At 32.3% G+C, this 13,146-nt stretch overlaps 2 protein-coding genes across 2 annotated transcripts; both read left to right on the top strand.

The window, feature by feature from the left end:
• Positions 1-831: 831 nt before the first annotated feature.
• On the top strand, positions 832-1,593 carry LOC143200222 (uncharacterized). Its single transcript, XM_076410618.1, has one exon. It carries the CDS (start codon positions 832-834, stop codon positions 1,591-1,593), a length of 762 nt encoding a protein of 253 aa, XP_076266733.1.
• Positions 1,594-7,839: 6,246 nt separating this feature from the next.
• On the top strand, positions 7,840-8,627 carry LOC143200221 (uncharacterized). The gene has a single exon (XM_076410617.1). It carries the CDS (start codon positions 7,869-7,871, stop codon positions 8,625-8,627), a length of 759 nt encoding a protein of 252 aa, XP_076266732.1. The 5' UTR covers positions 7,840-7,868.
• Positions 8,628-13,146: the final 4,519 nt, after the last annotated feature.

The raw sequence follows: 13,146 nt of genomic DNA, 5'->3' as shown, positions 1-13,146 counted from the left end.
CCATCAATTATTTATTTAATATTACATTTCTAAAAAATTACTTGACATTTGTAAATATTTTTAAAGATATACAAGTATCATTGTTTTGATTTATCGATTTTAGGTTTATATTGTAACAACATTACCTCTTGCTTTAAATCAATACTGGAATGGGTTTATGAAGGAATAATATATGTTATATGCATATTATATATGAAATATTTTTTAGTAATTATACTTACGTGTAAGATACAATTTGGCGGCGTGTTTATACAGTTATGTTCAATACTTTCTGTTAATTATGTGGAGTGTTGTTGACAGTTAGAAAAATGGTTTTCTAGAACAATTTATTCGCCTTTGCATCCGCACACCGTTTAACACAAAATTAAATAATTTTTTCTGTAACTGTAAGCGGATAATTATCTCTAGCTGGTGGTTTTATCAGAACAACATCAGGAACGCGTCCAATTCGTCGTAATTAGAATGAGGAGAAATGAATGCGGTAACCGGTTCAGTACGAAATTTCAAAATTTCGACAACAGCGAGGAAAAGTTTAATATTAGGGTAGAGTATCGGGCCGACACATCTTGATTCTTGGTCCGTGACGTTTGCGCGGGAAAGACTGCCTCCTTTCTCCTGATTGTGCGACGGGCCAGACATGAAAAGCAACTCGCCGAGTGGCTGGTACTCACTCTAAATGAAATTGAATCCCGTCACTGTCGCTACCCCCCCGCTCTACTTACCTGGTCTCGCATAACTAGGTTTTTTACTAATTGATGTGGTGCTCCGCTATATATTCTCTTGGTATTTTTGGTCGAACGTCAGAATCATTTCAGACGGTCTAGCAACATTATGGACGCCCGGTTCACCGCAATCGTCGTTAGTGCCCTCATGGCGCTAGTCATCGCTGGAGACGTCCGGACGAACACGGTGGAAAGGAGCGATTTCAAAAAATCTTTCGGGAAAAATTGTGACGATTCGTACTCCCTGACGTGTTTGAAATTGAACGTGGCTACTTGGGTCGACCGACTTAGTGACGACGACAGTTTCGACGTTATTCCCGGTGTCTCCATTGTACGAGAGAACAGCAGTGTTCAGGAAACTAGTAGTGATATCGCCGCCGAGCTGGCTCGGGAGTTTCCAGATGATCCTAATGCTCGTCTGGATGGATTCCTCCTGAAAAAGGTGTCCGGATTTTTCGACAATCACGCCATCAAGTTGAATTTCTGGAATGCGGCTCAAGCTGATGCCGCCGTTACCGCTAGGAAAAAGGACAAGAAAGGAGATGGTGGGATGGGAATGTTATTAGCTGCTGGTGCTATGATGAAGGGTACACTGATGGCGTTAGCTATGGGAGGTCTGGCAGCACTAGCCGGAAAAGCCCTCATGACTGGTTTAATAGCTTTGGTACTGTCGGCAATTAGTGCTCTCAAAGGCCTCTCTGGTGGAGGTGGGCACTCAACATATGAGGTCATAGCCAAACCGGTGTATACATCGTCCCATTCCCATTCAACGTCCCATGAGGGATGGGATGGCGGCAATTATGGCCATAAAAGAAGCTTAGATCAAGTACCTTTGCCTTTGGGGTTACACCCTGAATATACTCCCAAATAGAAACATGTTTAACTTTAAGTTATTTATTGTTATTTATTTATAAATTATTATTTATTGTACAATATATTAAATTTTAATTGTAATATAGTTTTGTAACTTCAAATAAATATAGTTCGTATTATACTAAATTTTGTTTTGGTATATTATACTGTCTCATTTTTAGCAACTATGATTTATCTGTACAGGTAATTTAATATTCCAAGACTAGTGAACAATTTATTAACCATCCAAAAAGATCCATTCTTAACCATCGTGGTTACTGGGGTCATGTTTCTTGTTGGATTTTACATTCGTGCCTAATGGATAATTCTAATTATAATCTCAAACACAAATTTGCCATACCCCAGCAGAATTCGAACCCGCAACTATGGCAATTGTTCTATCGCCTTAACCATTGCATGACAACATTTTGACGGAATTTGTCATATTTATCTAACTCTGATTTTCATCACCATTCAAAGTCAATTATTTCAATATATTTTCACCTAACATAAACTAAAATCATACGAATATTATTATATAAAATGGTTTTCTTTTTATTCATTTATGTTATTATATTTGAACCGAATTTAATGCTCGACGTCGTTTTCGAATTATCGCCCATTTCATTATATCTACCAACTGGTTAACTTAGAGGTCATGATATCGGGCGTCTGGTCCTACAGAGCAAGGTTATTGACATGAGAGCAGTGCTATCTTCGCGCCCTTTCTATATTGACATTTATATCCTTAAGGTTCAGCAAGATTCGAAACAGTAGAAGGTAATGCATTAACCATGACGCTTTCTAGTCTCTTTTACTGTTTATGAAGTTAAATGTCCCATATTTTTGCGATGTAGCAGTGAATAAAACTACCAAAAATTAAATTTAAAACTAAATTGATTCGTTGACTGAATGACTAAATTGTTGTATAATCGAATTATACACTATTTTTTTCATAATTATGATGCTAAAATAATCTTTAATAGTTAATTATATGAGTAGAAACTAAAATACAAATAACTACATTCGTATTAATAGCACACAATAATTACTCAACCAAGAAGCTTTGGAATAACAGATTTATTTTTAAATCATCGCATAGATGTGTGTTAAACATAAGATTCTTAAGCAAAATCTCAAACCCTATTTAACATTTTACTATACTAACTTTACTTTTAAGTAAAGAAATACTATTAATAATTAATATTCATATAAATGAAAAAGTCATTTAGTTTGCATATTTCTTCTATTATCCTAATATTAACATGTTTGTGTGTATGTAATATATATGTAAGTCAAGAAATAGGAATTGAAAAGGGTTCAAACTAACAAAATACAAATTGTTGATAATGTAAAATTCATGCCGTTAGTCAAAAATAACGAACATTTATTAGATTTAGGTCAAGTACAAGGCAAAACCTTAATTGTCATTAATGACAATTCATTGTGACAAAATTACCTTTCACTTGAGGACCATCAGTAACAACATTAGATAGCAAAATAATGCTTACTTTGCATTTTTATACGATATAAAAAAAGTCATTAGTAAAAGAAAAAACCGTAATATTAGTATGTAGGTAAGTACCAATATTTAAGACCTATCACAATTATTTTAAACATTTAATTTTTTTTAAGTAAAAATGAATATGTTATTACATATTTCCTAAACATTTTAATATATAACTTTTGTAATGCTATTTATTTTGTATATTAGTACGTAAAGCAAGAACTTGTTAAAAGATTCAGTAATGTCTAGATAACCTTCATATTTGTTTTATGAATATCCATCCAAGTTGGATATTTCAAAAAATATTCATGTCAGGTGTCATTATATATATCGGTATTGTTAAGATATATTGGCCATATCTCACACAATAATGTTTTGAAAATATTGTATAGTATTAATATTTGATTTCTTTAGCTTTTAAGGATTTCATTGTTCAATTACACCAGCATGAGCGATAACAATAATAAAGTTTTAACGGCAAACATTCGAAAAAGATAAAATTTTATGTTATTTTTCTGCTTTTGCACATCTGTGCATCACACAACAAGTAAAGTTCGATCATTCAGTTCAAGAGTGTTTAGGAAATGCTAAAAGACTGTAGGCAAAAAAGTAGTTCCAATCCTGTATATGTTAATGTTAAAAAATAAAACCCTTAAAAGAGAAATAAATGTGTATAGAGTATAGGGTATAAATATAACAAGAAATAAATGTGAATAGGGCCTATTAATTATGCCTTTTAAAGAATAACGCAATATATTAACAGTTTCGTTAACATTTTATGGGAAATATATTCAAACTGTTGGCCAAATGGTACACGCTCATTGAAAATATAATATATCTATGGTCAAAACAGGTCAATTGAAAAGTCCCCGGGCTGACACATATATGGCGCTAATAGGATTAAATCTATATGTTTTTTAGTTACACCTAACATGCGAAAGATGCATGTATAAATTTGCAGCTGTCAGATCATTAGTTTGTGAATTATAGCATTTTGAGTGAAGCAACTATTGTTATTGTGCAAAAAATTGATAAAAAGGAATTTCGTATGTTGATAAAATATTGCTTTTTGAAGGAAAAAAAACAGTTTAAGCAAAAACTTGGCTTGATGCCAAGTTCCTGGACACTGCCTGAGGAAAATCAACCATCAAGGATTGGTTTACTAAGTTTAGACGTGGTGGAATTAGGTGAACGCAGTGGACGCCCTAAAGAGGTTGTTACCGACGAAAATATTTTAAAAATCCATAAAATAATTTTGAATGACCGTAAATTGATATTGAATGAAACAGCAGACACCCCAAAGATATCAACTGAACATGTACATCATATCATTCATGAATATATGGGTATGAGAAAGCTCTGTGCAAAGTAGGTGCTGCGCGAGGTCACTTTTGACCAAAAAACAACGACGAGTTGATGATTCGGAGCAGCGTTTGAAAATGATCAAGCGTGATAAACACGAGTTTTAGCGACGATATGTGACAATGGATGAAACATGGCTCCATCATTTAACTCCGAATTCCAATCTACAGTCATCCCAGTGTACTGCATTCGATGAACCCGCTCCAAAGCGTGGAAAAACGCAACAGTCGGCTGACAAGGTTATGGCGTCTGTATTTTAGGAAAAAGGAAGGATCATCAACAACGACTATTATGGCGCTATTGGACCGTTTGAAGGAATCGCCGAAAAAAGGCGCATTTGATGAAAAAGAAAGTGCTGCATAATTTGTGCTTCGAATTTCTTCCTCATCCACCGTATTCTCCAGACTTGGCCCCCAGCGACTATTTCCTGTTCTCAGGTCTCAAAAGAATGCTCGCTGGGAAGAGATTTTCGTCGAATGAAGAGGTGATTGCCAAAACTGAGGCCTATTTTGAAGCAAAGGGCAAATCATACTACAAAAATGGTATCAAAAATATGGAGGGTCGCTATAGTCAGTGTATCACCCTTGAACATATTTATGTTGAATAAAAGAAAACTAATTTTGCCAAAAATTTGTGTTACTATGGTAGGCCAGGGACTTTTCAATTGACCTGTTATATAACGTAATAGAACAAATTCAAAAAAATATATACATGATTACTATACCTTTAGAATATTTCGACCAATTGGCGATCAACATTATCATGATCAATTAACAAACCAATACTTGAGAACCTAAGAGAACTTAGAACTATATAACATATTAGAGATAATAATTAACCACCGTTAAGGTGTAAACTGGAACAGGGCATACGATTATAGATTCAGTTTTAACAGGAACTAATTATTTATAGTAAGAGAAAATCTACACAATTATAAATAATAATACAAAACTAATTCAGTTGATTAGTAGCTTGTTAATGTTTTAGCATATGACAATCATTGGTCTTTTAGAACATTAATATTGTAAATTAGTTATTATAGTAATTACGATGATAATTTAATGCATAAATTATTTAAATATTCAACATTCATATCTTTAATATAATAATTATTACAAACTGAATATTAGGTATAACACTTAATAAATTACAATGTGACCGATAATAATGTATATATATACTTAATATAATGGTAAGGAATAAGGGAGAATAGGATTAAAAGGAGAAAATACATTTTTAAAAAATAAATAACCTGTAGTATTAATAATATTGTCCATTATTAACGGATATATATATATATATATATATATATATATATATATATATGTTCAGTCACCGTTTCTCATGTATATATATATATATATATATATATATATATATATATATATATATATATATATATATATATATATATATATATATATATATATATATATATATATATATATTGTCCATATTTATTATAGTATAATAGCAATTAACACATTAAAATACAATAAAACATTTGTGGGGTATTATTCCATTCCATAGAGAAATTCCATTCCTTTTTACAGATCTACGGAACATTCAAATATAAAAGTAATTCTACTTCGTTTAAAATTAAATAATAAATTGCATGTTATGTTTTATTATAATAGTGTTCAGTAATTATTATTTATTTTTTATATTTTTTTCCTTCTCTTTGTTAAGGTTAGATCGTGAAGGAATTTATACATCTCCGTCTCTCTTACACTACCGTTGAATGAAACTGTTAATGTCTATAGGCATCAGTTGAACAAATTGGACAACGTATTGTTGGAAAAAAAAATCTGCAATACGGAGTAAGAAGCTAAAGCCATATACAATACAATAAAATATTGTAATGTGTTAATTGCTATTTTTAGATAATATACTATAATAAATATAGACAATACAATAGAACTTAAACCAAACCTAAAAACTAAAGGTGTACAATTATCATAAATTCTATATAAAAATTAAACATATCCTTAATCACAGAAAAAAAATTTATTATTCACAATTTTAACCTTTTTACCCAAGTGCATTAACAATCTTGAAAAGTATCATACTAAAATGCTAACTATATATATATATATATATATATATATATATATATATATATATAAATCTATGTAACCAAAAATTGGATATATTTTAGTAGAACCAAAAATAGTAACTAAAAGTACGACTGAAAACAGTCGAATGAAACAGTCACTGGTAAAAAGTAGTAAAGTCAGTCGAGCCAAAAATAGCGACTGAAACAGTCGATAGTAAAAAGTAGTCAATTACTAAAAAGTCGATAGTCAATTTCAGTCGATTGTTCCCAACACTAATTAATACTTTGATATGAAAATCTTCTTAATGAATAGCTTTCATTTAAAATAAATTTATTTTTAAAAGGATTTTTTATTTTCATATTCTGAAACGTTAATTTATGAAGATAAGTGGTTAGTAAGATAATAGATTACAGTCCTTAGTTGGTCTCAACTTCAACTTTCCCCATGTAATGGAATTAGAAATTGAAAAATAAATAAATGAAATAGTTAATAAAACAACATTTTAATAATAACATATGATTGGAAAACTATCACAAGTAATTGATGTTTTAAAAGCAAATTTTATAATATGGCAGTTCCTTCTAACAGTTCTTTGAAAAAATATGTAGAGTATTTTTATAACTTTTGCTGTTATGTTACTTTCTTCATATTTTTAATGGCTGTGTATAACGTCAAAATACTGTTAGCGTTGTATGGAAATGACAAAGTAACATAATAATTATAATTGTGATGTTACTTAACACCTCTTAATAATTGCTTGTTTTTAATTTTAATTCCACATCTTTTTTTTATTTAAAGTAACTTCTATCTGTAATTATCGATATAACTATATTATTTATAATACTTTAAAATTAACGTTTTTGTGTTTCGACTAGTCTAGACTTGAACTGAATAAACCTCTTAAACGGTACATCTAATCTGAATGTTGGCACAATGATTCGTAAATTGATCAGGTATAAAATCGATTTGAAACCATCGAGAGAAAGACCATCGACAACTGGCCCGTGAATGGGTTGCTGAAATCGGACTGACCATCCACCAGATGACAGAAACGGCGGAAGGGAGTGCATCGGTTTTAATTACTAATCAGATTCGGGACGAGAGCGCAAAAAAAAATTGAATATTCAAAATGAGATTTAGGATATGTTAAAAAACCTTTCTCTTCACCTAGATGGATGGAAACACATAAGTTAATTTTAATAGCCCCTGTTATTTACTCTCACTATTGTATTTGCTCTACTTCTTCGAACATTTCGGTCCTTGGAGCGATTTTTTTCTAACGCCCGACACCGCTATAAAATACGTGTCGATTTTTGGCAAATCATCAGACCCGGCTGAGGACTCGTCAACACGTGAAGCAGCATCAACATGAATTCGTTTCAGTTGGCAGTGATAGTTCTCGTTCAATTCGTGTGTTGGACCTCGACGGGGGCTTCGGTCAGTGACAGGAAGGAGTTCCAAAGGGCTCTCGGGACAACTTGTGAAGACGCTTATTCATTGACGTGCTTGAAGTTGAACGTGGCTACCTGGGTGGATAAAATCAGTGACAACGATAACATCGACTTAGTACCTGGTGTAACTATTGTGCGTGAAATTAAAAGTGTGAAGGATATCAACGGTGACATAGCAACGGAATTGGCGAGACAGTTTCCCGATGACCCCAAAGCCCGTGTGGATGCCTTCTTATTGAAAAAAGTGGCCGGATTCTTTGATAACCACGCCATCAAGCTGAACCTTTGGAGTGCAGCTCAATCCGATTCCGAAGTGACTGCTCGTAAAAAGGACAAGAAAGGAGGCGGCGACGGCCTCGGGAAACTTCTGGGATTAGCTGCTTTGTTCAAGACGTCCCTTCTGTCATTGGCTGTAGCGGGTCTGGCTGCTCTCGCAGGGAAAGCATTAATGACAGCTCTAGTTTCCCTGGTGCTCGGTGGTATAGCCGCCGCTAAGGGTTCCTACGGCGGCGGTGGGCACTCCACCTACGAGGTAGTCGCCAAGCCGATTTACAGCTCCTCCAATTCTCATTCAGTGTCCCACGAGGGTTGGGACGGAGGTAGTTATGGACACAAGAGAAGCATGGACGAGATTCCGTTACCCCTAGGACTTCAACCAGGATACTCTCCCCAGTAATAGATTGTGATAGATATTTAATGAACTTATTTATTTGTATTTATTTTATTTGATATTTCTAAATTAAAGTCATTTTATTCTAAGGTATTTTATTATTTTCTCATCATTATAAGTCGTTTTTATCGTTATATACTTGCCAAATAAGAATTTTATTGTGAATGGCTATAGACCGTTCAATAATATTGTGTGATATTAAACAATAGTTGCGCTAGGTTTTTCAGTAAAATTCATCGCTAAACTAAAGATATAGAGAAATATTGAACATCAATATTGAAATATGAACAATATATATACCCGGCTTCGCACGGGTGCAATGCTGATACTAAATTAAATACACTACAGAAAAAATATGAACGTTGTATATAAAAACATAGCGGACCGCTCCGACTTTGCACGGGCATAAAATATATATGCCTATGTCACTCAATGAAAACATGATTAAAATCGATCCAGTATTTTTGGTTCATTCATTACTGCCCTTGGCCTGCACGCATTAAATTTGGAGTAAAACAATTCCTCTTCCCGTATACTTACTATGAAGATTTCCTGCTATCTTTGGAATATCTAAATTCATACAATTTTTATTACATTACACATTTTTAAACGCAAATTTTAAATTTGTAATATCTTCGAAAATATTTGTTTAATTTACATGCTGTAAGGAACCATATTGATCTATATTAATTGCACACTGTATTTAAGGTACTTAATTCGATAAGGATTAATGCCGTATTGCTTAAAATAGCTTCGTAAATAAGCTATTTTCTCACGTAAAAAGTAAACAATAAAAATGGTTAATGTGGGTTATCCCTAAAAGATAAACATATACCATCACGGACTTTTTTGTAGACCTTTTTATGGTGTACAATACTGTAGTACATTAATTTGATCTAACTCGTAGGGTTAGGCAGCGTTTTTGCTAATTGCTAAATAAGCCTAAAAAATAGGTTAATTTACGACATCACGTTAGAAACCTCTAAAATTAGCAATGTTGCCTTAGTATATTATGCATGCATTATACATATAAACCTTCCTCTTGAATCACTCTATCTATTGAAAAAAACCGCATCAAAAGTTTAGTTTTAAAGATTTAAGCGCACATAGGGATATAGGGACAGAAAAGGCGACTTTGTTTTATACTATGTAGTGATATATATATATATATATATATATATATATATATATATATATATATATATATATATATATATATATATATATATATATAATTAACTCCAAGTTTCCCCATGTAATGGAATTTGGAGTTGAAAAGTACTCAATAAAATAGTTAATTATTACATGTGATAAGGAAGACTATTAATAAATAATGTTTCAGGCCTATAATTTATTTTTAAGGTATTTACAACTGATGGTGTTACCGTATATTAAATCGCATCGGGTACACTTTAACCAACTTTATGATGAAGTCTCACTAACAGGCTTCACTTTTCAGTATGTGTAATTTTGTTGAAGTAGAACAGAATTTTGAGTGCATTGAAGATTGAAGGAAAATGCATCGAATGCTTTGTGAAGATCTCAACATGTAAGTAATGGTTTTGATGTGTTAAAAGTGGTCATTTTTACACAGAGGACACACAGTATTCAGAACAGAACCAAACAAACCCACCAAACTTTAGGATTTGAAGGCATTACTCGATGAAATCGTCAATAGGGATGAATTTTTTACAAGTGATACCTTTGAGCCGAAAACTGCGCGAAAACGGTCGAAATAGATCGAAGGTACAACAATGTTATTCTTCAGCATTACAATTCGTGACCATATATTGCAAACTAATTGTTACTTGTTCCTTGTCATATGAGTTGTGACCTGTCTGAGTAGCGCTATACTTCTTATGAAGACAAAATGGGTCGATCCATGATATACATGGTTCTTTCGTGATAGAATCCATAAATTGCCTGTAGGATAAGAAAAACTATCGGCTATCGATGGACAATACTTTCGATAAAATATATTGTACCGATTTTTCACAATAATGCTTTAAATTAAAAAAAAACTTTTTGAAACTAATTTATAGGCCTAATATTAAAAATAAATTTAATGATGTTGCAGCTGCTAAGGGTTTTCTGAAAATTTATAAATATGTAGCGTATTTTTATGACTTTTGCTATTAAGTTTCTTAGTTCATTTATTTAATGGCTCTCTAAAACGCCCAGCTACTGTTAGCTCTACAAGAAAAGAACATATTTTTACGGTAGTAAATCATAACTAATGATACCTTGATTTTATGTTTGATAAATTAAATTCAAATTGTTTTTAATTAAAGTTAATTCTTCGGAATAAAAAGCTTGGTTTACTGTTTTTTATTTCAGTTTGTTGTCAGTGAGTCAACGGTGGTTATGGTTTTTGTTTTCTCATTGTTTTATTTCGTTGTTGGTAGTGATTTTGTTGTTGTTGCGAATAGTGACTATGGCGTTACGAAAAATAAAGGGTGCGAAAACATTTACAATAATTCAACGTGTTTTGATTCGGCGAATAAAATAATTGTATCTGGAAATAATAATACAAGTAATGGAAAGCTTGATTCTTTAATTGATAAAAACAAACAATCAGAAAATGAAAACAGCAATAAGAGTATATTATGGGAGGCAAATAACATTTTACCAATAATTTTATCTATAAAAGAAGGACTGATATTACACTCTACTAGTGTTCAAAATGCAAAAAAGAAAAAGAAAAAGAAACACAACAAGAACAAACATAAGAAGAAAAAGGAGCAAAGAATGAAGAAAAAAAAGCACAAGAACGGGAAACCTATTACGTCGAAGCATAAACAGAAAAAAAAGAAACAACACAAAAATAAGAAAAAACACAAGAGAAAGGGTAATAAAGAAATCGATATGAAGTTGGCTGGTGCCGTGTTCTTCACAAAGTTATTGGTACTTTCGCTTACTTCAGCCGGATTCTTAGTGCTTGTCGCAAAAGCCGTCATTGGTATTATGATGGCTTTGTTAGTGACAGGTCTTACATCATTCGTAAACCATTTTGGGAGATCAAGTTGTAATAGACATTAAGATGTCCATAAAAAGAAATACTGGAACTTATAATAATGTACAAAAATGAACGCTGTCGTATCTTTAGAAAATGGACTGACTGATAATAGTAGTTAAACCTTCATTCTGAGAATTATATTTGTTTTAAGATGACAAAGCTGTTGATTTTGATGGAACAAAAAATATCGGAATGAGGCTTTAAAGAAATTATAAGGATTTTGCATCGTTTAATCACTCTAGGTGGAAAATGGATCTGTCACAATGGTCTCGAATCGAAACAAGAATTTAAGAAGTGGGGTGAACTTGGTTCTTTGGGACCCCAAAGAGAGTTCTAGTTAAGAAAGAAAATGTTATCAATCGGAAATGGATATCTTGCGGTTTATGCAGAAAACTAATACATTGGAGGATTGTTGGTATAAGTGTATTGAAATTTATAGAAATTATACTGAAAAATAAAGTAATTTTTACGAGTATAAATCTGTTTATTGTTGTTATTTCCTTTTTTATATATATTTTAAAGTCTCCTTTTACCAATTATGGGTTTATCTCGATTGGACTTACAGTTTAAGGTGGGTTCCGAACCACTGTCCTCGGCATTAAGCATACCGATTGGCGAGTGACCTTAGAAATCATCCCAGAAGATAGCCGGTCTTACCCAGCCTGGTTATTGGCGTAACTGGTATCATTTTCCTTGTCAGATATTGCACTCTTGTCTAAGGCAATCACAAATTTGAGACAATCACAAACATAAATTTACGGCCATGCCCCAGCAGAATTAAAACCCGCAACTATCGCAATATTAGGTGGACACTGTGAGACACTGCGCCAACCAAGCCGGCTGTTATTGTCTCTGTTTTCCTATTTTTCTTGTTTTGCCTCCGCAAACTTAGCTATTGAACAATATATTATATAATATATTGTATAATATATTATATAATATACTAATATATTTTACTAATATTATATAAATTTTAATTTATAAATATAAATTTATGAAAATATATATTTGAATAATATTGTTCCAATACGCCTGGATACATATTTTGTATTTTTCAAACAATAAATAAAACACCGAAAAATAAATTCAAAGATACAGCACGATATGTGTTCCTTATTCGCGAGCTATGGAAAAAAGAAACATATGCAAGTTCTATTTTATTTAGTTCTATCACAATAATTGGGAATAAAAATAAGATACAAGAATGGCGTGAACGGCTCTTGGGCTCCAAAGAACTGACGTGATTTAACGGAACCGCAACAGGAATTTTGGTCGTAGATTCCCTTCGAATTACTAAACGAAAAATCTAAGCTTGTTAGTTAATATTGTAATCTTTGAATGAAATTAATTTTAGCTAAATTTCAGTTCCTTTAATTGCCCTTGCCATTTTCTCGAGAATTGTGAATTTTTTTTAATTACATTTTAACGTATCCTTTTTAAAAGCTAGGGTTGGTCTGGACTACTTAACGTAGGCTTCGAACCATGATCCTCGGTATTAAGCCTACCGAC

This window comes from Rhynchophorus ferrugineus, unplaced genomic scaffold (assembly GCF_030347505.1).
Source record: "Rhynchophorus ferrugineus isolate W39M unplaced genomic scaffold, kcgeb_rfMv2 rfM7, whole genome shotgun sequence".
NCBI classification, from domain to species: Eukaryota; Metazoa; Arthropoda; class Insecta; order Coleoptera; family Curculionidae; genus Rhynchophorus; species Rhynchophorus ferrugineus.
Note: the sequence above shows the minus strand (reverse complement) of the source record. Positions and strands in the feature narration are given on the sequence as shown.

Excerpts from the sequence above, each read along its gene's own strand:
- LOC143200222 (XM_076410618.1), top strand. The coding sequence starts at position 832 with ATGGACGCCCGGTTCACCGCAATCGTCGTTAGTGCCCTCATGGCGCTA.
- LOC143200221 (XM_076410617.1), top strand. The coding sequence starts at position 7,869 with ATGAATTCGTTTCAGTTGGCAGTGATAGTTCTCGTTCAATTCGTGTGT.